This window comes from Cuculus canorus, chromosome 1 (genome assembly GCF_017976375.1).
Source record: "Cuculus canorus isolate bCucCan1 chromosome 1, bCucCan1.pri, whole genome shotgun sequence".
NCBI classification, from domain to species: Eukaryota; Metazoa; Chordata; class Aves; order Cuculiformes; family Cuculidae; genus Cuculus; species Cuculus canorus.
Window position 1 is genome coordinate 94,963,615 of NC_071401.1, and position 25,681 is coordinate 94,989,295.

At 40.7% G+C, this 25,681-nt stretch overlaps 1 protein-coding gene across 4 annotated transcripts; it reads left to right on the forward strand.

The window, feature by feature from the left end:
- The first annotated feature begins 743 nt into the window (after positions 1 to 743).
- Positions 744 to 24,206, forward strand: VPS26C (VPS26 endosomal protein sorting factor C). 4 transcript variants are annotated; one of them, XM_009560862.2, is made up of 8 exons: positions 744 to 898; positions 8,332 to 8,475; positions 9,362 to 9,511; positions 13,114 to 13,194; positions 15,707 to 15,781; positions 21,220 to 21,370; positions 21,681 to 21,833; positions 23,621 to 24,206. In XM_009560862.2, the coding sequence occupies exons 1-8, from the start codon at positions 842 to 844 to the stop codon at positions 23,701 to 23,703; spliced, it is 894 nt and encodes a 297-aa protein (XP_009559157.2). In that variant the 5' UTR covers positions 744 to 841; the 3' UTR covers positions 23,704 to 24,206. The 4 variants fall into 4 exon arrangements, with proteins under 4 accessions (XP_009559157.2, XP_053943488.1, XP_053943478.1 ...); XM_054087513.1 differs by lacking the exon at positions 744 to 898 and adding an exon at positions 963 to 980; XM_054087503.1 differs by lacking the exon at positions 744 to 898 and adding an exon at positions 7,349 to 7,482.
- Positions 24,207 to 25,681: the final 1,475 nt, after the last annotated feature.

Sequence of the window (25,681 nt, forward strand, 5' to 3'; positions counted from 1 at the left end):
TGTGCTGAGCAGCTGCGTCTGCAATCCCCTCTCTTTGCAGCCTTTCCCATCTCCAGCGCGGGGTCAGGCAGAGCTGGAGCCAGCTCCAAATCACCAACGGATTTGACTGCTGTGGAGTTCGTAATTACGTTAAAATCAGGCCTTGGAAAGAATAGGCATTAGTTTTCTGGGAGAATTGATCCCTGTGCCTATAAGTGGGGAATCCATCCTGTCCCAGCTCTTGTCTCGCTGCACACGATAGATGGAGGTCGCTCCCTCGTGTTGCCCAGCCCTGATAAAGGACGCTGCTGTCTCAAACGCCAATACGAGCCCCAGCGGGTTGATTTGGCGCCATTTTCGACCCCAACCCCCACCGCCCCACCTCGCGCCGCTCTGCGCACGCGCCACCTCTCCGCGGTCACCCCTACGCATCCCGTCAGGCCAAGCGGCACCGCCCTCCCACCTCTACAGCGGCGGGGCCGTTAGGCACGCCGGGAGTTGTAGTCCTTGCCCCCCCCCGCAACCTCTACGCTGCTCCACCCGCCTCGCCGCCCCCGCGGTAGCGGGAAGGTGCTGATGTGCTGAGCGGGAAGCGCTCCCCACCCTATCCCGTCTCGTTGTTATGACGACCCGGAAGCAGGCGGGGCCTCCGGGGAAGCGGAGTCATCAGCTGAGAAATGACGCTCAGTGGAGACCCGGATGTTCATTGGAGAGAGCCCCCTCCCCCCACCCGGGCGTAAGTCGGGTGGTTGGGGAAGGATTCCCGCCCAGCCTGTGGGTCACGTGACAGCGCCACTCCACGTGACAGCAGCGCGCTGGTCCTGCGTGACCGCAGCGCCGCTCACGTGACGGCGGGGCCGCGATGGGCACCGCGCTGGACATCAAGATCAAGCGGGCTAACAAGGTGTATCGCTGCGGGGTGAGTGCCGCCGCCCCAAGGTCCCTTGGCCGCCGTTGCCGCGAATCCCCGGCCCGGCTCGGGGTGCCCTGTCCCGGTTCTGGTACGCTGGGTTTTCTGCTGGCAGCCTCGGCTTGTTCCGAGGCAGAGGGTGCTTCCTTGGAAAAGGGAGTTGTTCGCCCTCTGCCCTCCAGCACTGGCGGCTCCGGGGAGGGGGCTGGGGGAGGCAGCAGAGGATCAGAGGGTAGTTGGGGTTGGAGGGGACTTTAAAGCTCATCCAGTTCCAGCCTCCCTGCCATGGGCAGGGACAACTCCCACTAGGTCAGGCTGCTCAAAGCCCCATCCAACCTGGCCTTGAACACCTCTGGGGATGGGGCAGCCACAGCTTCTCTGGGCAAACTGTGCCAGGGCCTCACCACCCTCACAGTGAATAATTTCTTCCTAATGATTAATCTAATTTTCCCCCCCTTTCAATTTAAAGGCATTTTCCCTCGTGCTATCACTCCATGCCCTCGTAAAAGTCCCTCCCCAGCTATTCTGTAGCCCAGGTACTGGAAGGCTGCTAAAAGTCTCCCTGAAGCTTTCTCTTCTCCGGGCTGAACAACCCTAACTCTCTCAGTACCTCAGAGCAAAGGTGCTTCAGTGCTTGTGTCATCTTTATGGCCTCTTTTGGACCCATTCCAAGAGCTCCATGTATTGATTATGTTGGGGATTCCAGAAATGGATGCAGTACTCCAGGTGGGGTCTCACGAGAGTGGAGTAGAGGGGGAGAATGACCGCCTTCCACCTGCTGATCCCTGCCCGGAGCTTGTCCTCTCCACCATTGCCCTCCTCCTTGAGGCTCCCACTTGGGTTCTCACTGAGGACAACACGAGTTCCCACTGTCCTCTTCTTTCAAAGTGGTGCTCAGCCCCTGCACGCCTTTGGAATGTTTTGTGTCTTCTTTCCCCTTAGCCACTGTGGCAATGCAGGAGTACCGCGAGCCTGGCTCTGGGAAGGGCAGCAGGGCTTTGAAAGGGAAGGAAGGAACCTGGACCCTGAGGCGTGACCCTCTGCAGTTCCCCTATAGGGCAGCGTCCCTTCAAGTGTTCAATTCATACCAAGGTGTGACAGCAGGACCAGTGCTTCGGGACAGTATGCAGGGGCCAGCTGCTGTGAGACGGTCTTGTTCCATTCCTGTGCTCTGCAAGAAACCTGGCAGTGTCTTAAGGTGGTGTTTGTACCTAATGGGAAATCTCCTCTTAGAGAAAGTACTTAGGTAGAAGATCTAATATTTTTTCTCCCCTGGGCAGAAATCTGATTTCTTTTTTCACTGATGTAGTTGTTCATAGAGGCAAAGTGGTTGTGCACAATTCAACTTCTCCAGCTAGTTGAAAAAATGCTGTGCCTTTTTTCATTGTTCAAGGCTTCAAGCACAGTTAGAAAGAAAAAAAAAATGAACATCACCTGGTACACGTCTTTGAAATTTGTTTTTACTGCTGTTTTCTAGAGGTAATGTATTGTTTAAGCAAAAGTTTTCAGGTGTGGGTTCTTTTTAGTTTATTTGTGGTTTTGCTGTCCAGCCACACGGTTGTACTGTAAAAATCCTTTTCACACACAGCTTTCACATACATCAGTAGCATGGCTGTTAGAGTGTATAAAGCATGCTTGAAGTTATTGAATGTTTTTAATGTTGGAAAACTGTTTTGAAAGGATTTGAATGGAAGAGTGTGCAGCATCTGTTCTACTATTGTTAAATCATCTAGACAATGACTGTTATAAAGCTAAATTATCATTTTGTGGACAACACATCCCTTTTGTGTGGCTCCATAGTAGTAAAGATAACTTTTTGTATCTCATTTTCATGTTGTGTTGCTTTGCATGTTATTAAAAGGATCTTATTTATTTCAGTATAACAATGCTGTGCCCATCTTCTGTTTCTTTATGTGGCTTGCTTTATATCACTCTAAACAGTATTATTTTTTTTACACAGGAAAAGGATATTTCTTCTGTCTTAAGCTAAAATAAGATATTTCTGGTTAGTAAATCTGTCAGTATTGTTTGTTTCCTTCCACTTGAGCTTGTGAGAAGGCTTGTAATTTTAGTTCATTAACTAGGCCTGAAATTTAGAGGTATGAGTGGTGTGAAAACACAGTAATAAAAGAGCTGTACACCGGAAGTACAATATGAATTTTAATAGAAGTTTCCTAGACACAGAAAGGAATTGCAAGTCTTTCTTTAATTAGGCACAGGAAGTGTGCAGATTTTTGGGGGATTTTTTAGAAATTTACTGATTTTGTGTACTTCAGTGACAGTAGCAATGCTAATAATACCTTCAGTTTAGAGCAGCTTTCATCCTAAAATATGCTTGCATCAAGGATGCTTGAAAATGTAGGGAGTCCTTTAGTAAAGACAGTAGTTCATCCCAATCTGTATGTCTAGCTATTCGTTAGAAGGCAGTGGGGATACCATGGCTAGACTTGATTTTTTGTTTTCTGAACTTGTTTAAAGCTGTGTTTGGATGTGGAAGAAGGTGATGTATAAGTCATGCACTAGTATAACAGTATTTTTGCTGTGTCTGTTGCATTACAATAGCACAAAATTTACTAAAACAGCACTGAGCTTTGTTGTAATTTGCCTGAGACCATAATTAATGCAGCATAATTCTGCAATGCCACTCGCCTTCCTAGCTATTCAATTTTTGCCTCCTTTCTTGGGCTCACAGTATTAGCTAAGCAGTAAACCAGGTCAGGGAAATGGATAGCATTTGGTAGGTGGGACACTTAAAAAAGTACGTAATAATAACTCAGAATCAGTATGTTGAATCATGGATACCTTATTTTTTTTTCTTATGAATGTTCTCAAGTACGGTAGAACAGAATATTTAGCAATCATTTTAGAATGGCTTGTGTTGGAGTCCTGCAAAAGAGAGATCAGACATAGTGGAGTAGCTCCAACAGAGCAGGAGACCACCGGTTGAACAGAACAAAGTGAGGTGAGTGACAAACGATCTAAAGGATCTCAGCCTGTGATTTTAGATGATAATAGACCAAAGAACTGGTAATAGGATAATGGCAGTGGCTGCAGATTCTTCCATTCAAGCTCTGGTTTTGTAACTCCTGAGTGTGCATTTCTGGGCCAAATATTCAGAGAATTTTAGCAATCAGCATCTCTGATCTGTTGCATGTACGTCAGCCAGGGTCTTTACATCTGTTGAGTGTGTTTACTGTATGTCTTTATTCCCTCCAAGCAAGAATGTGCCAGGGGAAACAGATATAGGGGAGACCCATATTTAACAAGTAACTATTCTGAGAATCTTTTAGTGGTAAATTCCATACTGAATAAGACTCTGGAGGTGTTGAATAAGGCCTTGGGGGTGTGGGAGTTTTTAATATAATTCTTAGGGAAGAACGCTGAAAGTTACCAAGCATCTTTATAATTTTATCGCAGAACTGATTTTGAGTCTTGTTAAGGGAAAATATTGTTGAAAGAATGTATGAGAAGGCTGGCAATTGGAGATAATGAGGGTGTGTCTAAAGCAAACAGCTGACCAGGAAAATAACTTCTCTCTTTTTTTATTTTTTTTCCTTTTGAAAGGTCAGAGTGATGCATATGTTTCATTGTAGGCTTTCCCCATCAGGCCAGGATCTTTTAAATTTCTCTTTGGTGCCAAAATATCACATAACAGAACCTTCATATGTTGTTCCCTCTTGTTGTGTCATCCTGGTACGGTGACCTTGGTTATACTAAATTTGCCTGAATTCCAGTGTTTTTCATTGTTCCAAAGCAACCTCTTACACCAAGTGGAAGTCGCTTCACTTCCTCAATCTTTCTTAGTTCTAGGTAGTTGAGTAGGCAGCAATTTTGTTGGTTTAAGTTCTTTGCTTCTGCCTTGACTATTCTTTCTCAGTTGGGAGAAATTAGACAGAAAATTTGTAAAATAGTCAGGCAAGGCTGAGATTGTGTTCCTGCTATTAAAAAGGAAGTTGGTTAACATAACTTGCTGTGACAAACAGTAAGCAATTTGTGTATTCATTAGCTGTAATCATCGGAAACTGGAAGAATTAAACAAAGACCTTCAATTTGAGAAAAGCTGGTTTAAACAATTTACTTTAAATTGTGAGTGAAAAACAAGTTTGCCATTTCTTGGATCAATAAACCACAAATAGCTTTGTGTTTGGTTTTTTTTTTTTTTAATGATAGGGGTTTAAGAACAAAAAGCCGATAAAATGAATCCTAATAGCACAGTTCTGTAATAGCAAAGTAAGATTTATTGCAGCAAAGCTGTGTTTAAGTTCCTAGGACCAGAAAATCTGTGTGCAGAAAAGTTTCTTAATTGGATAGAGAATTCTTGAGCCATTGAGGCTCATTTAATAAACTCTGGAATGTTAGAAGAGTGAGGGGACAGGCACAACTAATGATGCATTTTATTTAGAAAACCTAAAGAGGATGAGTGGAATAACTGTGGCAGTTAGTCTGAGATTGATAATTAAAAGAATTCTAGGCTGAAAGGCCTCAAAAATGCATCGTACAAAGATGGTGCTGTAGTTAACATAGATCAAAAGTTTTAATGACAAGTCAGTCCAAAGTATGCTTAAGTCAGAGTTTGCCCATAAGGAAGCCTTTTACTTTTTCTAAGAAAGCAGACTAGTTACTAAATCTGAGCACTGACATTTTAAAGCTTTTAACAACTATTTAGTTTGGCCTAGCAGTCTTTTTCTGTTGAATGTGGTCAGTTTCTTTCTAAATAATCAGAAGAATGTATAGTTAAGATTTGCAGGGGTTTGCATGGAGGAATAGATGTGGAAGAAAATGATCAGGAATCTATTGTAAACGTGACTTACCTGAACTTAATGTGAATTTTCAGATTGCCATATGTTTTCCTTTGTCTTAAAAGTGAGCACCTGTCATGTGAGAAGCAGAATCTAAAAGGAACTTAAGGCATCTTGTTGGTAACCAACTGATCATGGATTTCCATTCTACCAAAATACCAAAAAGCTTAACCCATAGATGTATAGTGGATATCAAGTGGAAAAAGAGAAAGGTTAGGCATTTGTGTGGCATTAGGTATGAAGTCTTCTGCTGTTGTCACCACCCAAAAGTGTGATGACAGGTTTCAAGTGGTCTTGAAAACCTTTCTTGTGCTTTGTTTGGATTTTTTTTTTTTTTCAGAACTATCTCGCATTTGAAAAAAGAAATCAAGGCTGATTTTTCGTATCAGAGATGCTGTCAAGTGACTAGGTACAACCTGAAAATACATAATATCTAGCTAAAATTATTTTTTTAGCTCCTTAACACAGCAGACAGACCTGACACTGAAAACAGTCAGTTTGGAATCAGTATATATTTTAACAAAAAAAGTAATTTTTCCAACAATTTTTCGGGTAATGCGGTGCATACTTTGATCCTTCCAGTCTTTACATAAAGTTTATAGTTACTGAGTAGCTATCTAGTCCAGTCAGAAGTCTACATGTGGCTAAGGACTCTTTAGATGGGATTCTATGCACTGTTTCATGTTGTTGAGTGAAGATCATTCCAAATTGCCCTCAGCCAGACTTGGATAACTCTGCTCCACAGCAACAGAAACACAGGATTGTGCTACTAGATCAGATGAAGTAGATGTTCATCTTAGTTATGACCTTGAAAGTGACTGAAACTTTGAAAGTGTCAGTCCTCCTGGCAGTTTTGTGTGAACATGAATGGTGAGGAAACAGAATGACAAAAGAAAGCTAAAAAGCTCGTTTGAGATCATTAACCTGACAGTCTTCTCACAAGAAAGTTTCCTTTGCAGTTTAGCATATGTATCTCCCTTCTCTGACTGCTTCACATAGTACACTGGCCTTCATGTGGATAGATACTGTTCAGATGATTAAGTCTGTGTAGAACTGTATTAGCTCAGTTCTGTTTTGCAAAGTTTTGTCGTCACATGGTGAAGCCATGGGAGTTCCTAGTAACGGAGAAGGTAAAAAGTGGGTAAGAGCAACTGACTCCTAAGTTACAACATGCTAGTGTTTGGGGTGGTTCCAGTGGTGACTTTCTCTGCCCCAAATACATACACCTTCATTGTCTGAAAGTATGTGGACAATAGCTGTGGAATAGGTTGTTGCTGTGTGGTAGAAGACTGTTCTCATTTATTTAAGCAGTTCATATGTTCAGGATTGTCCTTGCTCCTTATAATTCAGCTGTACTCATTTTTCACAGCCATAACCTAATTGCTTGTACTAATTAAAGCTTGTTAGCAAAGCAGTACAGTATTTAGGTCAACTTTTCTTCACTGTCCTTTTGTGCTTTTGCCTCCTGTTCCTGGCATTTCCCAGTTACTGCAGGTCCTCTTTTCAGACTTGCAACGTGTCAGCCTTTGTTGTGATGCTGGATGTTCTACTGCTGTCCTGTTACGTTTAAACCGCCTGACCCATTTTCTATACTGTCATCCTGGGCCACTAGTAAAGAGAAAAGACTGGCAAAATTCAAATATTGTCTGTCAGGGATGTACGTAACTGGACTGATTTTAACTGGTTGAATGTAGAGTAGGCAGTCTGAATTATCCTTTGGTTGGAGCAGTCTGTAGTTTGGTGTCTCACTTGCAAGCCTGGTGCAGAGAGTGTTACCATCAAGCAGAAGGGAAGGTTAGAGAAACTTTCTTCAGTTTCACAAATCACTTGCTGCTGTTTCTAGATACCTATGACTGTTTGATGTCTGAATTGGAGTGGATCCTCTCTTGTAGGAGAGGGAAAGGATAAACTTGTGGGGTATGTAAAATGAACCATGTGTTGCTCTCCTGTAGTTAGTCTTTTTTTTTGTCAGTGTTAGAATTTTTAATACTTCCAAGGCACAGTGTTCTTGTGCAAATACAATTTTGTAGACAAAGCATTCTTATTGGGATAAGTGGCACATTCCAACTTTTGCCTTTGATTCAGGTATGCTTTTAAACTATTTCTCATGTAGCACGGAATTTGTTCATATAGCAGAACAACTACTTGTTTGTTTGTATTAAATCTATTCTGCTCTGTTCTTGAGTTGAGTCTTATCCTTAGCTTGGCCATCACTTTTACAGCTGTGCCTTCTCTACCCATTCCTGTGGCTGACCATCATACTCTTCCTATAAAAAATCCTCCTGAGATTTCATTCTAACGTGCAAAAGGAAATTTGTCTATTACCAACCGACCTGACAGATTGTTTATGAGGATGTTTTTCAAGTTCCTGGAGAGGAAGATCTTGAAACTTTGGAAAGAAACTGAAGCTCAGATTAGTACTTCTGCAAGGAGGAGGAGAATATTTTTAAAGAAAACAAACTAGAAAGAGAGAGATCTCTTTCTCACATTGCTTTCATTATCAGTATTTGTCTTTTCTGACAAGGTTAGACTGTTCCCTGGGAAAAGTTTTCTTGAGTTTGAAAATCAACATGCTGTTTGAGTAACAGCTATAAAAGAAATTCATTTAAACAAATCTTTTTATGTTGCCTTTTCTCCTACTAGGAAGTTCTTTCTGGAGTTGTGGTCATAACAAGTAAGGATACAGTCCAGCATCAAGGTATCTCGTTAACAATGGAAGGATCAGTCAATCTACAGCTTAGTGCCAAAAGTGTGGGTGTGTTTGAAGCTTTCTATAACTCTGTCAAGGTAAGATCTGGGCAGGTTAGTATTTTTAGCACAAAACCTTTGTCTCTTTCCTCAAATTAAATCTTTCCTTAGGGGTTTTCAGTAAGTTATAACACTTCACAGTATGTACATAGTAGTGGTATATGTTTATATTTTGGGGGAGGAACTCGCACTAATTGGAGAGTTTTCTTTAGGCCTGCAATACACTAACATAAATAGTATGGTTACTGGATAATGAATCAAAATACTGTGCTTTAAAGAAAAATAATTGATTGTGTGATTGGTTTTGGTTTGGTTTTTTTAGGTGACTGAGTTTAATTGGACGTCTGTGCCAGATCAGTTACTATCGTAATAGTTTCTGTAGAGGCAGTTGAGGTCTTGTGGTACTGGTGTGATACAGGGAAAATAATAGTAAAAATCTAGAGAGAAAAGAAGTGTAATCTTCAAGCAGAATGCCCAGTTGAACCGTACTAAACCATTGTTCCAGTGAGAGACTGGCCTTAAATTAAGGATCTCTAGGATGAGAAGTGATTAGAGAAAAGGTAGGAGGGAATGGCAAACAGATCAACTGGCACACATTCTTGTTAATTCTTGCTGCTACAATTAAGGGTCGTAATTTAGAAAGTGGAACTCTGCTTTCCAAAGCGGTTGAAATTGCTGTTTAGGTCTTTAAATATACTTGGTCATTAGTATGATACAACCATAAAATGGATCACAAACTCTTTTCTTGAGGAAAGCATTCTTAATATTTCTTTTCACTGTAAGACCAGAGAGTTGTGTGTTGTGAAGAAATAGCGGAGTTTTCAGAAATTCAGGAAGTCTACTAGAGATTAGTAGATGTTGTTCCTGAAATGATGGGGCTGTCACTCTGCTTCAAGCTAAACCTCTCAATATTTTATCTTCGCAGCCTATCCAAATTATTAACAGCACTATTGAAATGGTAAAACCAGGGAAACTTCCCAGTGGCAAGACAGAAATTCCATTTGAATTTCCATTGCATACGAAGGGGAACAAAGTTCTATATGAGACCTATCACGGTGTGTTCGTTAATATTCAGGTAAGGCAGTCATACCTGTACAGAAAACCTGAAATTCTGTTTATAGAACGTATTCTAAAGCATCTCTTATTCCATGGAAACAGAGGATAAATTTTTGTGATAAAGTTTTCTTTTTGTATTGCAGTGTGTTTTCTTTTCCCAGTCTGAAGAATGACCAGAAAGCTAGAGGTCCTTTGAAGTAAACACCTTTTAAGCTTCCCTTTATTAATATGGCGCTCTTCTGATGTGTACTGTATTTTCTACATATAACTTAGATTAAAAATAGTGATACATGTTGAGTTTCAAGTATTGATTTGAAGGTAGTATCCAGTCGCCTTTTTCAGTTCCAGTTTCTAGGAGTCAACACCTTCCAGAGATGGTAACACTTCCTGACTGAAGCAAAGGAACCATCCTGAAGTCTCAGAATCCCATTGATATAATGTTGCTTTTAAAAAATCCTTGTTATGTCTGTTTCCTTTTCCAAGGAGTTTAAGCTTTTCATTGGAAACAGTTCATAGTAGTGAAGCTGATCAGATGCAACATGAGCTGTACAAGAGAGAGTTAAAAACATGGTGGAATGGGGAATTTGAGTTGAGAAAGGATAACATGTGTTAGCCGTGCTTGTTAAATCCTCTTCAGTTATCTTACAGAGTGATGTCTTCATCTATTGCTGACTTTATTGTGAGAGAAGTTGCATTTGCCATTTTGTAGATAATCTATATAATAGTACATATGCATATACAAGTGTGTATAGTGTTAACCCAGTACCAGTGAGGCTTTGTTAGCATAGTAGACAACCAATTACTGCTAATAATACTTAAATATTAAAAATAAAGTGTACTGACTTACCAGATCCATTATAAGACACTGGGCTAAGTGCGTCAGGATCAAAGCTACCTAATGTTCAGAGTCTGTTTTCCTGTGAGAAGCATCCTCTGACGAGAGGAAATCTTTCCATTGCTTCTTGTTTCAGGCCCTCCATATGGAGTAAATCTTTAAAGAAATATGGCATAAACAGAACAGTAATAAGATGTCTTCTTGCCTTGAAATACCTTGTCAGAACTGCTTTAACATATATCTGATCCCTCCTTACATTGTAGACAGCTACATCCATTCCCTTCATGAAAAAAGACTGCACCACAGCGTACTTTTGTGAAAACAAATGTGGGTGTGTAATTTCATAAAGACTTGAACTTAAGTGTTGAGAGCTTGTAGTGTCTTCAGAAACATGAATTGTTTACTTTCCTGTGGAGATGAGTAATAACATTTCCTGCCCAAATCTGTATGTGCTGTGAGCTTGTACAGAATCTTGTGGAAACATAGTTTTAAAATTTGTTGGGTTTTGGTTAAAAGTTTTCTTACCATAGGCAATTCCATTTGTTTTGTTTTGGGTTTTTTTTTTTTTTTTGAGGGAAAGTCTTTCTTCAACCATTTCTTGAATGTAAATATTGTGTTAGACAATTATTTTTCTTACTGAGGAGTGTTTTGTTTTATGGTGTTTTTTTTCTTGAAGGAAAAAGTATAAGGAGCCACAAAATGTGAAAAAAATTCAGATCAGTGCTGATGAAGAATCACCAGATTGTAAAACTTCCCCTGCCACATGCACACACTTGCAGCTCACTGATACGAGTATTGGATTTGATGATGAAGTCTAAAACTGTTAGCTATCTAGCTGAACTGGAAGTCTTATGTTGCAGTCTGGAATTTAAAAAAGCCCTAACAGACAAAGCAAAACCCTGCAGCACCTGTTAGCCTATCAGAAGTAACTAAAAGAAAAATTCCCTTGTTTTTTTTGATCTACGTTCAGATGGGTTTTTTTAATACTTCCTATGTCTTTTTTCAGTCTTGGCTTTCTTCCTAGTGTAACATTTGTTGATTGTGGTAGGTATGTCGAAAATGGTGTAGAACTGGTTGAATTGCTTTCCATAACTTGGATAACGTGCCTATGATCAATATCCATTGGTTTAAGGTATACTTTAATGGGGAATATTTGTTTTGTTTAGTCATTCCCTATCTCATCTACATAGCTTTTCTTTATAAGCTGGGGATAAAATGTAATTAAAAGGTTAATCATTAGATTTCAGTTGGCCTATGAGGGTCTTGCTCTCCTGAAGAGGGTTATGTAGTCTCTCCCAAGCTTATTTTAAGGTGCAATGATACCTGATAAAACAGATGCTTAGATATAAATTGGGGAATCTTAAGTTAAGTCTGTTTTCTAGAAAGTCAGGCTTCAACTGCTTAAAAATACTTGTTTACAGTAAATCAAAGGAAAGAATTCATTTGCTTCTAACATGCTTATGTTTGTTCTCTGTCCATATAAAGAAATGGAAAAATAAACTACCAAATATACCAACTACTTATTTTTTCATTTGAGTAACTAAAGGTGCTGTTTTAAGAAACACTTCCTAGACCTCTGTTCAAATCCTGTGCAGTTTAAAAGCAAGCCTCTATGTCTTGATCTAGGTATTAGCTAGGGGGCTAATTAACCTAGGTAGCTGAGGGTTCAGTATCAACATTCAAGTCTCTCTTCTCATGCAGAGACCTTCTAATTAGATACTGATGGGGAGGCTGTGGTCCAAATTGCAAGGCATGTGTGGTCCTGCTGCCTCATTGCACTGTGTTGCTTGGTGTGAGTAAAGTGTAGTGCAGTACTAGAGAGTTTTCTCAACAGTGATCGACTTCAGAAATCGTAGTCTGTGATGGGGAAAGAGACAGGCTCTCCCCAGTCTTGTTCTTGCATGTGTATGCAGGTTATGTGCAGAGAGACACCATGGGCTAGAAGTTTTGAAGCCAACTCCTTTAGTTTGAGCCTTATTGTGCCAATTCCTCATCTGTAAAGAAAGAATTACAAACAAACCAAACAAAAACAATAAAAAAACACCCCAAGAAATTGCCTGTCTTGTCAGGACATTGAAGGGCTGTGTTATAGATGCTGAAATGTGCGATTACTGTGATAACCAAGGTCATACTATTTTCCAGTCACTGGTTTATGGCTCCCTTTTTAGGGGAAAAAGAGGGGGAAATAGGCAGTAAGTTTTTGAACAGTGAACAGCAAAATGAACCTTGTTGCCTGACTTACTGCATGCCACTGCTTTTAAGTTCAACTATATGGTTATACCATTACCCATTAAATATGCTTATAACTGTTACCACTGTTAAATTGAATCTTAAAATAGGGCTGTGAATATATCTTTTTGATAATAATTCATTGATTATTCAAAGTATGGTGAAAGGCAATGACATAGTTACTCTTTAACTGAATGTAATTTGGGCGCTGAAGATGTGAGAATCCTGCTCTCTGTCAGTGCATTAGTCCCTCATCTTATAGGCGGTTACATAACAAATGAGATGGAAAACACTTGCAAATGACTTTGGGACTGTAAATGCAAAGAAAGATCAGATTTCATTTGGAAGCATCTAAAATCATTGTATACCTCTTATCTCCTTCCCCTTTCCCCATCACTGGTATGTACATTGCCTACTAACCTGTTCTAAATGATTACTTGAATATTAGTAACAGTAACATTCTGCATATATGCAATAAAAAGATGAAAAGTTAAGGGAGAGAGAGGAAATCTAAACTAAAGCTTTTTTCTTTTTATCTGTCATCCTTTTTTTGCCAGTATACCCTGCGGTGTGATATGCGACGTTCTCTGCTGGCAAAAGACCTAACTAAGACTTGTGAATTCATTGTCCACTCACCAGTAAGTGTGGTTTTTATTAACTATGAAAAATGGGATTTCTTTTTTTTCTTTCCCCACTTTATGTGAAGTTTGACAATAGGGTTAGAAAACCAAGTAAACCAAATAAACCGAGTAAAACCGTGTAATGTGTCTAGCAACACACGGGACACGTATGAGTAGCGGAAGTGAGCTTGACAACAAAAACATACAGAAGATCTGGAGTGTCCACTGCTTCTGATTAGGATAACATGTCTCTTTTTCTTTAAAGAAAATAGTACAAGGAGGATTAGGATTATGTTTTTATACTGCACAGTTTCTCTCATTCATCCTTACAGCTCAGAAACAATGGTGTGGGTAGATAATTATTACAGCATTCTTCTAAACACTGTTTCAAATTACCTGAGCATTTCTTAGCCAAAGGTTTCAGGCACCCACAGTGCCTGGCCTAGAAATGGGAGTTCATTGGCAAAGAGGAAATACTCTATTTCTTTTCTTCAGGTGACTGATTCTGACTCAAATTATCAAAGCTGGGACTGCATCAAGCTGGAAATAAGAAACTTGTCAACTTAATCACCTGTGCTATTAAGTCAGCCCATGGGTGGCAATATGCTAAGATAACAAGTCTAACAAATATCCACGTCCTGCAGTTAGCAACATGGAGGCAGCCAGAGATATCTCCATCCAATCTTGTGAGATTAGACTGCCTCACAAGAAATGCTTTGGGTTTGTTATTTGAAGTTCCCATATCAGATTGGCTTTTATTTTATATTAACTTGTATGCATGTCCAGAGCATCCTGTGTCAGTACAGACTGTGCAGGCCTAATTAAGTACCTCTTTCTTTTCCAACCACAACTTGCTAGAACATACTGTTTGTGTCATTCCTTTGAACTCTTAACAGGACAGTAAACTGTTAGACTCTTCTGTGTTACATATTTCTACCATTATTCGTAAGTTATTATACTTCTGTAGTACCTTTTAAAAAAAGATTTAGCGAGATGCTGTAAAGAAGAAGTTTCGTGTTGGTAAGATGTCATTATTTTTTGAACTATATTATGCAACATTGTATTGGTCCATTATTAGGTTACAAGTAAGCCACACTTGTCAAAATAGTGAACAAATTTCATATTATGCAGTTCCTTGGTTTTATTTCTTGTTCCCACTACAGCACTTCTGAGATCACATGTCAGTAAATCATGAATCTCTCAGTCAGGATGAATTAATGAGGTTTTACTGAGCATATAATTCTCATTGTAAGTGCTCAGTATACCGTTTGCCCTAACCTTACTTTGTGCCAGAATTTGTCATTGATGGGAAAATATAGTTAATCTTTTGCTAATATCTTCCATCTTGCAGCTGGGCAGCAGAAGCTATTTTGAATTCTTAAGTAGTTGAGGGTAGATCCTAACTGAGAGTTCAACTTAAGCCCGTTGGTGGTGGTGTGCTCTGCCGACTCCCAGTTACATACAATCGGGTCTCATATTTGATGCTATGCTGGCCACTTACATTAAATGTGGAGGGAAAAGGCAGTGGACCTCACTGAGATGAGGATGGAGAAGAGAAGTCAGTGCATAGTAAGCAAAGGTTGCCTTTCTGATGTAGGGTACAGGCTGCCATCCCAGCAGAGCTCAGGGCCCACTCAGCTGCTTATGGAAGAACTTAACTTCTTGGATTTGTCATAAATGGTGTAAATAGATACTGAAGAACTGTAATAATGTGTCCTCACAGTTACTTCTCCAGTGTGGATAGCTAACCTGGACCAAGTTTTGTTCATTTTACAGTTGAAGAAGCTGGAATGCCAAGCCCATTAAATCAACTCTACGCTAGATTCTATCAGCTGAGGATCTCATAGTAATATGAGGAGACCTGAGCTGTTACTGAAAGGGCAGCAGAAAGTTTTCGAAGTGCTCAGTGATAACAACAGGGAGGGAGAGTTTATGAAACATATGAAGCAGTTTAATTTTTCATCTCCCCCTCTCTCCCCTGCCCAAATTTACTAGCTATTAATAATGAAAGGAAACATTGCAAGTGACATATAAAAAGTAATTATTTGTAAATATGGAAATGTGAAATTTAACTTTCTTCTATAGCCTACCATATGCTTTGGATAAGTAATCAATTTCTTCTTTTCCAGGTGGTTTAGAGTAGTCAACCCTATGTTTTGTTTTGATTTTGTTTTCCTTTTTTTTTCCCCCCCCCCCAGTCTAGGTAGAGGTTATGCCAAAAACTTGGAAACGAAGAGCTTGTTGTGGGTTAATGCCATGGCCAACACAAAACAACCAAAATTTGACCAAATTCTGTTTCTGCAATTCAGATTTGTGATGCATTGTGCTTGTATTTAGATAATATAATGTTACTTGCCAAAAAAGGCAGGAAATCTCAGCTGTTTTATTACATAGGTGCATACTTTCAGTATAAAGACAATCCTAAAAAATAACGCATCCAACAGTTGCTTGATTCTGTTGTCGTCTTTAATATTGTCTCTGTGTGTTTTGTAAATCATAGTTTGCAGTTTGACTCTCTCATTGCTTGTAGTCGCAGAAAGGGAAAGTGATGCCAAGCCCAGTAGACTTCACAATTACTCCTGAAACTTTGCAAAATGTTAAAGAGGTAAGGGTTTTCTGGTTATTTTACTTCAAATGTAATGCTTGTGTGATTCTGGGTGAGAACAAGAGGAATGATTGAATGCTGCCCTGCAGATGATCAACTATTTTCTATTTTTTTCCCTTTTTCTCCTATTTATTTTGTAAGCAGTAAAGTGATTCTGCCTGATCTCTGGTGATACAGGTGACTAATATAAGGTAGAACTTTGTTCAGTAGTGGTTAAATATTTTTATCACTTTTCTGAGTGAAAGATGGCAGAGAAGCAAAGAAAGACATTCTATACCACGTTGCTAAGATCCTTTAAAAATGTATATTCTGATATTTAGTTATGCCTTTTTTACAGCCCCGAGTGGCTTTGGAAAGACTGTATGAACAGGAGTAGCTGCCTTGGTCATTTAGCTTTCTAAGTACTGGTTTCTGTTTGTCCACTGAAACCTGTGTTCTGTTTTTCCAGATTTTCCTGTTGTTCTGTTTTTGTTAATAAGACTCCTTTCCTGATTTAGGTCTCCTGCCTGCATCACTGCTTTGTCTTCCATTGCTCTTAGTCCCAGACTTCTGAATTTAGACCTACTCGTCCACTTGTTTCTCAAAACAGACGCCTTAGTCAGCTCTTTGTTCCATGTTGTCACTGACCTTATTCTGCATTTTCACAGAATCATAGTGGTTGGAAGGGACCTCTGGAGACTGGTTAGTCCAGTCCCTGTGTTCAGCACAGAGTCGCCTTAGAGCAGGTTGCTCAGAGCCAAGTTTTCAATATCTCAAAGCATGGAGAGTTGCAATCACTTGGCAGCTGTATTGTGTTTGACCACCCCCCCAGAATTAATAAATAAATAAAAACTAACTTCTTTTATTTCAACTTGTTTCATAGCCTTTTGTCCTTTCAGTAGATACCACCGAGTATGATTCCATCTTCTTTACTTCTTCTCATCAGGTATTTATACGTGTTGATAAGCCTTCTGTTGTGCAGGGTGAACAATCCCAGCTCTCATACTCTTCTTGTATGTCACGTGGTCTTAACCATCTTCGAGGGCAAATCCAGCAAAGGCTGGACTTATTCAGTAAGTCTGTATTTCTTTTATTGGAAAATCCTGAACTGGACATGCTATCCCCAGTTTTGCAAAAGTAAACTAAGGTAAACATCAGCGCTGAAGAGAAGAGGAGAATCACCTACCTCAGTCTGTTTGCAACACATAGTAGTGCAGATTAGGATGCTATAAGACCATTTGTCCAGCCTGTTGAGATCCCTGTGTTATATGCAGACTTGCTAAGGACGCACTCTATCCTGTCATCTAAGCCATTAATGAAGACGTGAAGTCATATTGGCTCCTACATTGACCCCGGTCAATGGTGTGCACCACTAGTGACTGGCCTTCAGGTGGCCTTCATATTACTGATCACAAACCTATGAGTCCAGCAGGTCAGGCTGTTCTTAGTCCACCTCAGTGTCTAGTCTGTACATCTGTACTCCATCAGTTTGTCAGTGAGGCTGTTGTGAGAAACAGTATCAAAAATGGCACTGAAGCCAGCATGAACAGTATCCACTGCTCTCCACTTGTCTACCAACCTAGTCGTTTCATCATACAAGGCTATCAAGTTGGTTAAGTATGATTTTGTTTTCATAAATCGATGCTGACTGCTTTCAGTTGCTTTTGTGTCTTATATGCTTGGAAATGGCTTCCAGGGTTATTTGCACCATCGCTTCCCCAGGGATTGAAGCAAGGCTGACTAAGCTTATAGTTCCTCAGATCTTCCTAATTGAAGATAAGGGAGACATTTACTATCTTCTGTTCCTCAGGAACCTTTGTTTGTCACAGCCTTTCAAAGATGATCAAGATTGGCCTCACAGTGACATGGGTCAGCTTCCTTAGCACTTGTGGGTGCATCCCATCAAGTCCCATGGACTTAGAATCATAAAATAGTTAGGGTTGGAAGCAACCTTAAAGATCATCTAGTTCCAACTCCCCTGCCATTGGCAGGGACATCCCTTTAAATCAGGCTGCCCAAGGCCTCATCCAGCCTGGCCTTGAACACCACAGCCTTCCCTTGGCAACCTGTTCCAGTGCCTCACCACTCTCATGGTGAAGAAATTCTTCCTAATGTCTAGTCAAAATCTGCCCGTCTCCAGTTTGTACTTATTGCCTCTCGTCCTATCACCACACGCCTTTGGGAACAGTCCCTCCCCAGCTTTCCTGCAGCCCCTTCAGGTACTGTAAGGTCACTATAAGATCTCCTCAGAGCCTTCTCTTTTCTAGGCTGAACAGACCCAACTCTTTCAGCCTGTCCTCGTAGGGAGGGTGCTCCAGCCCTCTGATCATCTTTGTAGCCCTCCTCTGGACCCATTCCAACACCTGTATGCATCCAATCTGTTTAAATATTCTCAAATCTGCTCCTCTTCTACCAAGGATAACTCTTCCTTGCCCCAGATGTTCCCTGTGGTTGCAAGGCCTGGGATTCCTCAAAGGCAGGTCTTGTCAGTAAAGTCTGAGTCAGAGTACCTCTACCTTTTTCATGCCTTTTGTCATTAGGTCCCTTGCCATATTCAGTAGCGGGCTGATGTTTACCCTAGTTTACTTTTGCAGTAGGTAGACTTGTAGATGCCCCTTTTCATTGTCCTTCATTTCTCTTCTTTTAACTTCAGCTGGCCTTTGACTTTTCCAAAACCATCCCTCACACTGTGAGAGTGTTTTTATATTCCTCCTGGGTTACCTGACCCTGTATCTCTTTTGTATACTTCCTCTTTATGATTTTATCAGTAGCATCTTGTTCATCCGTGCCTGTCTCTTCCTACCTTTGCTTGACTTTCTGCATTTTGGAAAAGAGCATCCTTGAGGAAAGAAAAAGTGAATCTAGAACACTGCCCAGCTGTCATGGCTGAACTTTAAATCCAGCTGAGTTAGAGGATGAACAGGTTGTGCACAGCAGCCTCTCATGTCTCTGGATACGGCTGCACACTGAAAGCATATTTTTTACAAATACAAAGATATAATAACTGTCCTTGGTGGTAAAATTACTTCTGAGACTACTGCTGAATACTAAGCTCTCAGCAGTTTGTTCTTCCTATGAACCATGTTTCCATATAAATTATTTTCTGTTTCTTCTCTCTTCTGTATCTTTGTACTCTACTTGTTGGCTTGGCCATTAAAAGCTCTTTCTTAAGTTTAATAGCAGACCCCGGACCTTTCTCTGTTTCAAGTACATAACCACAAGAGTAGGTTCTAAAACTCCTGATGTCTCTGATCCAGCAGATCTTGGTATTTCACTGGAAGCTGTCTAAGGAATGGTATTGAATGTGTATGGCAGCACAAGCAGTGGCCTTTTTTATTTTTAATTCCTCTCTCTCTCAGAAAAGTGTGTTTGAAGTGACGACCTAGTGGATGGGTAGAAAAAGTCACCGTCCTAGTATATTTCAAATACTAAAATTTCAGTTCTCTGCTCATCTGGAGATTCTGACTGGACTATAATTTCTGATAGACTACTAGAAAACTTACTAGAAGGTTTGCAGTGGCCAAGCAAAGCACGGAGAGGTTAGATGAAACATCAGGCTAGATTTGCTAGTATGTTCTTGATTCTCACTTTTCAGGAATTATGAAAGAGTGTGTAAATGGTAGGTCCTATGAGAGAAGACCTAGCTAGGATTAAAATATGAGGAGTACTGACGAGAGTAGTATGGCTCTAGTGGAAAAATTGTCTCATAGACTAGGATTGAGGGAAATGGCCTCGAGGTCTTGTTCCACAAGTTCCTTTTGTCTCGATCTCTTAGGTTCCTGACCACCGTACTTCAGGGGAGAGCTATGTGATGTCCCTGTGAAGCAGGGAAGTAAGTCTGGGTTTACTAACAGCAGTCATGAGAAGAACCTGCAAGGGATTATACTATAAAAACACCTTTAATACATTATTAGAATTCAATATTTTATTGGGTGGTTTTAGCAGAGATGTAACTTCTGTTATTTATGTTAGGACAAAACATCCAAGTGAGGTCATGTTTACTAAACACATGAAAATTTCTCTCATTATTTCCCCCAAAGATTTGGTTTGGGTGGAACAGCTAAATACTGCAGAGGTGTTGGGTGTCTGAGTGGAGCGGCTGAGGATAACTTTTCTGCCATTGCTACTGGCAGTCAGGACTAAGAAGCAAAACAAACAGATTGGGAGGAAAAAAGTTCATGACGAGTTCGTTTTGAAGAAGGAAAAGTTGGTTACATGGGCAAGGAAGTGTGATGCCACAAGCATGAACAGATGGTTGGAAGGTAGGGGCTAACATCAAAGATGTCAATAACAAAAAATTTAAGGAAAGGGAGATGAATAAGGCTTGCAAAAGAAGAGAAAGGTTAGAGCAGGATGCTCAGAGTATGAAGAAAGTTGGATGGTGAAGATATGAGCTGAAGATGTGGGTAGAAAACTTGACTGTTTCCGTATGCCTCCTGCCAGAACTTGAAATGTAACTGGAGCTCCTGGCATATGAGTTTCTCTGCTGGCAGAGTATCTGTGATGCCTGTGGGCCTGAAAAAGGGAGGGCAGGGGGAGCAAAACCCCCGCTTTGGTCTTTTATGGAAACTGATTTATAGACTGCTATCCCTGATCAGCTATTCTTGCTGCTTCTTCCTTAAAAAGTAGGAAACATGCTTGCTGTTAAGAAAATTTTAAAAGTGTGATCCTGTATTCAAATTAGCTCTTTATTAATTGTCCTTAACTGCCGTCTTGGTACATGAGCAGTATGCTATGTAGAATCATAGAATAGTTTGGGTTGGAAGTGACCTTAAAGCCCATCCAGTTCCAACCCCCCCTGCCATGGGCAGGGTCACCTCCCAGCAGATCAGGCTGCCCAAGGCCCCATCCAACCTGGCCTTGAACACCTCCAGGGGTGGGGCAGCCACAGCTTCCCTGGGCAACCTGTGCCAGTGCCTCACCACCCTCATGGTGAAGAAATTCTTCCTAATGTCTGGTCTAAAATGCCTGTCTTGCCTCCCAGTAGCAGCCATGAGAGAGAAATGTGAAAAAGTGGGAAGATCACTCAACTGATTGACTATATTGTAATCCATAACAAAACAAGACCAGAATGCGGTTCTCTAGAGCACCACCAGCTGATTTAATTGACCATCCTGTTAATTCCTGCTGGCCTACTTCACTACTTCCTCCTTCACCATGTGGTTTCCAACTTCTGGATTAATTGTAATAGCCAAGTTTTGCCAGTTCATCTCAGGAAAAATGCTCTTGTAGATGGAATGAGTAGGGGGGATGCGTGGGAGGTACTAAGACATAATGCATCTGCATGTGGTTGCATATCTAAGGAGTTAAGATTAATTAATTGAGGCATTTCTGAACTTTTGTGTTTTTAACTTTGCCACTTTGCGGGGGTTCCTGTATACTTGGATAACTGTAAAGCATTTTTTTTCTTACTTGGCTGTTACTGTTGTTTCTTCTTTTTTTTTCCCCAATCTTTTCAGAGAGCTTCACTTCCAAAATTTCTTATCAGAGGGCACCTCAGTTCTACAAACTGTATCATTACACAGCCACTCACAGGGGAGCTGGTAGTGGAGAACGCAGAGGCTGCAGTCAAAAGTATCGAGCTGCAGTTAGTACGTGTGGAAACCTGTGGTAAGTTTCTCTGCAAGTGGAATGCACGTTTGCTGCACTCTTTTAGCTTCAATGCGTAAGATTGTCAAATGCCTTACAATTAAAAAGACTTGTAAAAATTTGTTTGGACTTCAGGTGGAACAGTCCAAACATCAGCATTAATAAACTCTGTGATTCTTAATTCAGAGTGCTAATGTGACAACTTGGAGGTCAAAATGTTTTGCCTACACGTACCTCCTCCCCCTGCCCTGGTGCATCTTTGAAATTTTGGGCACCGCATTTCTCTTCTCTTTCGCATTCTCTCATCTCCTTGATTTCCCTCTTTCACCAGGATGCGCAGAAGGTTACGCTAGAGATGCCACAGAGATACAGAATATTCAGATTGCTGATGGGGATGTCTGCAGGGGCCTGCCGATTCCTATATACATGGTGTTTCCCAGGCTGTTCACCTGCCCTACCCTGGAAACAACAAACTTCAAAGTTGGTAAGAGCACAGGACTTTATGCTGTGTTGGCATCTTTCATCTGAGATAAGTTCCTAGTTTCACTTCAGCTTCTGGCAGGTAATGGGCTAAGTCGCTGTCAGTGCTGCAAGAAGAACCAAGGACGTCCATCTGTTTCCCTCTAGAGGTTTCTCACATAGGATTGCAGTCTGCTGCATTTCATACAGATTGAGAAAATACAGCCCAAATACTTCTGAGTAAAAACAGTTGTGCAACTACAAAGCTTCTTCTGACTAATAGAATTATATGGTAAAGGGAGAGAAGAAGCAGCATAATGGCAGTTATTTCTTTTTCTGCCAAAAATTTGTGTGATTAAACACTTGAGTAATAGTCCAAGAATAAAATGCCAAGATGCCTTCCTGCTTTTCATCACTTTTCCTTTCCTTTTTGTTTCCCATTCTCCTGCTGCACAGGCTCAGAAGTAGAAAAAGTAAGCTTAAACTATGTGAGACTTCATATTTTTTGATCTACGCCACCTGCTTCTTTCTGCTTACTGCTGCTGAAATGTAACATTTTTATTAACAAACATCTGAAATCCACGATTTTCCTCGCTTGTTCAAGTAATCAGTACAAAAATTCTCATTTCTATCCTGTTTTTCTTCCCTTCACCTTGCTGAAATCTGTTGGTGTTTCTTTTCTTTTTTTAATTTTATTGTATCAGGTTGAAGCTACAAGTTCCTGCCCTTAGGATCCTTCCCAGCTGAAGCACCTCATACTTTTCTGCTGTCTATCTTGGACAGATATGCACAACTAGTTTTTTGGCTTTACCTACCCATTTTTCTGTTCCCCCGAAGGTATTTTTGCCCCCAGTCTGTACTATGATTTTCCCCAAAATAATATTATTCTCTCCTTTTTGCCATTTCTAGCTATTAATTGGTAGTGACAAACAACTACCGTTAGTGTAGTATCTACTTTTATTTCTAAAACCAGTCTTAATTACAAAGATTCTTAAAAAGGACAGTTATTCTCAGTTTATTTTGCTCTCTGGTTCCCTTTGTTTCTTTAACTCTACGTGACTTTGTATTCTGTTTCCATTTAGGACTGATTATAGATCTGATAATGATTTTGGTTCTGAATAGTAGTCTTCAGATATGGTATTGCAGACTTACTATTTTGAAAATTTTCTTTCATTGTTTGCAGGTAGATTGTATTTTGGTGTTTAATTTCGTAAGGCCATAGGTAATGCAAGAGCCTAAGGCTGTGCTGTGTTCGGGTAGCAAGGTGGTTTCAGCTCCCTAACCCTTCCGCTTTCCTGTTTCTAAACGGTGAATATTGGCGTGAGGCACCTTTCATTTTAATCTTCCATATCTGAACTCAGCCTGTTGTCTGGAAGACTACACGTGTAGTGTAGTCTGCATAGTTTTTCAGTGATATTCTAGTGGGATGTCCCTGCCCATGGCAAGCGGGTTGGAACTAGATTATCTTTAAGGTCCCTTCTAACCCAAACTATTCTATGATTCTATATGGAAGTGAGTCTAGAGGAATTCCAAAGATCAGAATGAACCAAGGTTCTCTAGGAATGGTCCACGGCCTGGGAGGCCTGCGGTGAGGAGCTGCCTGCAGTGCCATGTTTATTCCTGCCACAGGAAAATCATAGAATAGTTTGGATCAGAAGGGACCTTAAAGATCATTCAGTTCCAACCCCCAAATGTAGGGTATTGAAAGGCCCTGCAACATGCTGCATCTGAGGGCAGGATCTGGCTGCCTCTCGTCTTCCTGCTGCAACTCACACTGATATCAAATTCCTTATTTTTTTTCCCTTCTTCCAGAATTTGAAGTTAACATTGTTGTCCTTCTGCATGATGATCATCTCATCACAGAGAACTTCTCGCTGAAGCTCTGCAGGATGTAATGAGCCAGAGGAGAGTCACTAAAGAATTTACTGGAAAAGGACAGAATTCCTCAGAGGCAAAGTGAAATCTTATCCGTGTCTTATTTTAACTGAAAACACATCGCTTCCTCCTTCTTCTGGTGGTTCTTGTGCTTTCAGTTCTTGCTAAGACTTTGCCCGCCTTCTGATAGCCGACGTGGATGTAGCTCTCAAGACAGCCTTGTCAGGTACCTTTCTCACTGCACCAGCCCTTGTTTTCCTCAGGTTTTCTCAGACAAATCCTGAAGGAATTATTCCATATATTTCTACGAGTGGTAAAAACATGTACTGAGTTTCCTTCCTTATTTCATTTTGGAATAACTTGTTCCAAAGTCCTTTAAAGACCTCTTAAACCTAGGAAGTCCTTTTATAGGTGGCGTGTATATATCTATATACGGGGGGAGGGTATGGGACTTGTAATATAATATTGAACAGTGTCTTTAAAGGTGTAATAAATGGTGCTACAACAACACAAAGTGGTGGCGTGGAATGAATATTGTAAGATGAATGTGAAGTGAGGGATGTGAAATGAATGACAATGTGAATTAACACCAAGTGTATTTAGGTCAAATTGGGAATGTGAGTCTATTGGAGGAGCGCTTAAAACTGAAGTTATTGGTTTGCGTGTGATTTTTCTTTGGTCTGTTCCCAGGTTGAGAAAAACAACACACTTAATTGCTCTTTGTTATTTGTGTAAAAGAGCACTGAAAAAGACAGCCAGTCCAACATTTTTAGCTGGAGAATATATTTATTCTTTGCCATCTTCCTTTTCACAAGACTTCTACTGCTCGGTTTTGATGTTGAAAATGAAAGGTCTGTCCTGTGACGAATGGCATTGCATATTTTTTCCAGACCAGCCCAGGTGGGTGGGGGAAAAGCCACATTAACAACTTCTGCGCCACAGCACCTTGTGCCTTCAGGATGTGACTCGCTGTTACAGGCGTAACCATTCCAAGGGAGATGGGCCAGTCACTCTCTTTCATCAGGTGCACTAATAGTGTCACTTGTTCAACTTAAAGTATAAATGCAAATGCCAGCAAAAGAATAAGGTAAATACTTGGAAGTGTTTAGAACTGAACATCTTAAAGGAATGATAGAGGAAAGCTATTTCAGCAAAAAGTAGCCGTCTTTTTAGATTGTGGATTTTGATGCTGGTTTAAGTCAACACAACTTCATTCTAATTGTGAATTTTTCCATACAATATTATAGACAGTGGGGGCGGGCTAAGTATATAAAAGTGTTATAGAAACTCTAAGTGTAAAGATGGCAACCTGAAAAGACAGAATTAATTAAGAAAACTACCGAAAATATTTTCCTTTACCTTTCCTCGGCAGCATTGCCAAGCAGGAGAATGGAATTCTAGGTTTGGCCCTGGTTTTATACCACATTTTAGGAACAAACCAGAATTATTTCAACATCATACAACAGTCTTGTAGGGGTAAAAAGAACAGCTATTTACTAGAACTTAATGCTTCTTGTAATATCAGGAAATTGTAGCGGGAATGGAGCTCTTCGCTGTAGTCTCTCTGATGACACAAGAGTGCCACCTGCTGCTCAAAGTAAGGCTTTCGCCTCCCACCTTCAAAAGCTACTTGGAAAGATGGTGTGGCCCTTGTCCTGCCAGGGGCCCCGACTTCCACAGCCGTGCCCTTAGTGCAGAAGTGGCCCCGGGGAGTGGCTGCTGCTCCAAGGCTTCCTTCTAAAGATGTGTGAACCACCTCTTGAAATCACTAAACCCTTCCAGCTTATGTGAGTCATGGCAAAGAAGAGGAACGCAGATCAAAAACCATTCTGCTTATATAGAAAGCTGGGGTTCTGTCTGTGCTGTGGCCATAGGGAAAACAAGATTGGCTGACAGCAACTGTGTGTAAGTATCAGCTCAGTGCTAAGCGCATGCACTGCTCTCACAGCCAGCTTGCCGCCCTTGGTTCCTTAAGGCATGTGATATTCTATTTGGACA

Excerpts from the sequence above, each read along its gene's own strand:
- VPS26C (XM_009560862.2), top strand. The coding sequence starts at position 842 with ATGGGCACCGCGCTGGACATCAAGATCAAGCGGGCTAACAAGGTGTAT. Across the intron at positions 13,195-15,706 it reads AATTCATTGTCCACTCACCA|TCGCAGAAAGGGAAAGTGAT; the intron begins GTAAGTGTGGTT and ends CATTGCTTGTAG. Across the intron at positions 15,782-21,219 it reads CTTTGCAAAATGTTAAAGAG|AGAGCTTCACTTCCAAAATT; the intron begins GTAAGGGTTTTC and ends CAATCTTTTCAG.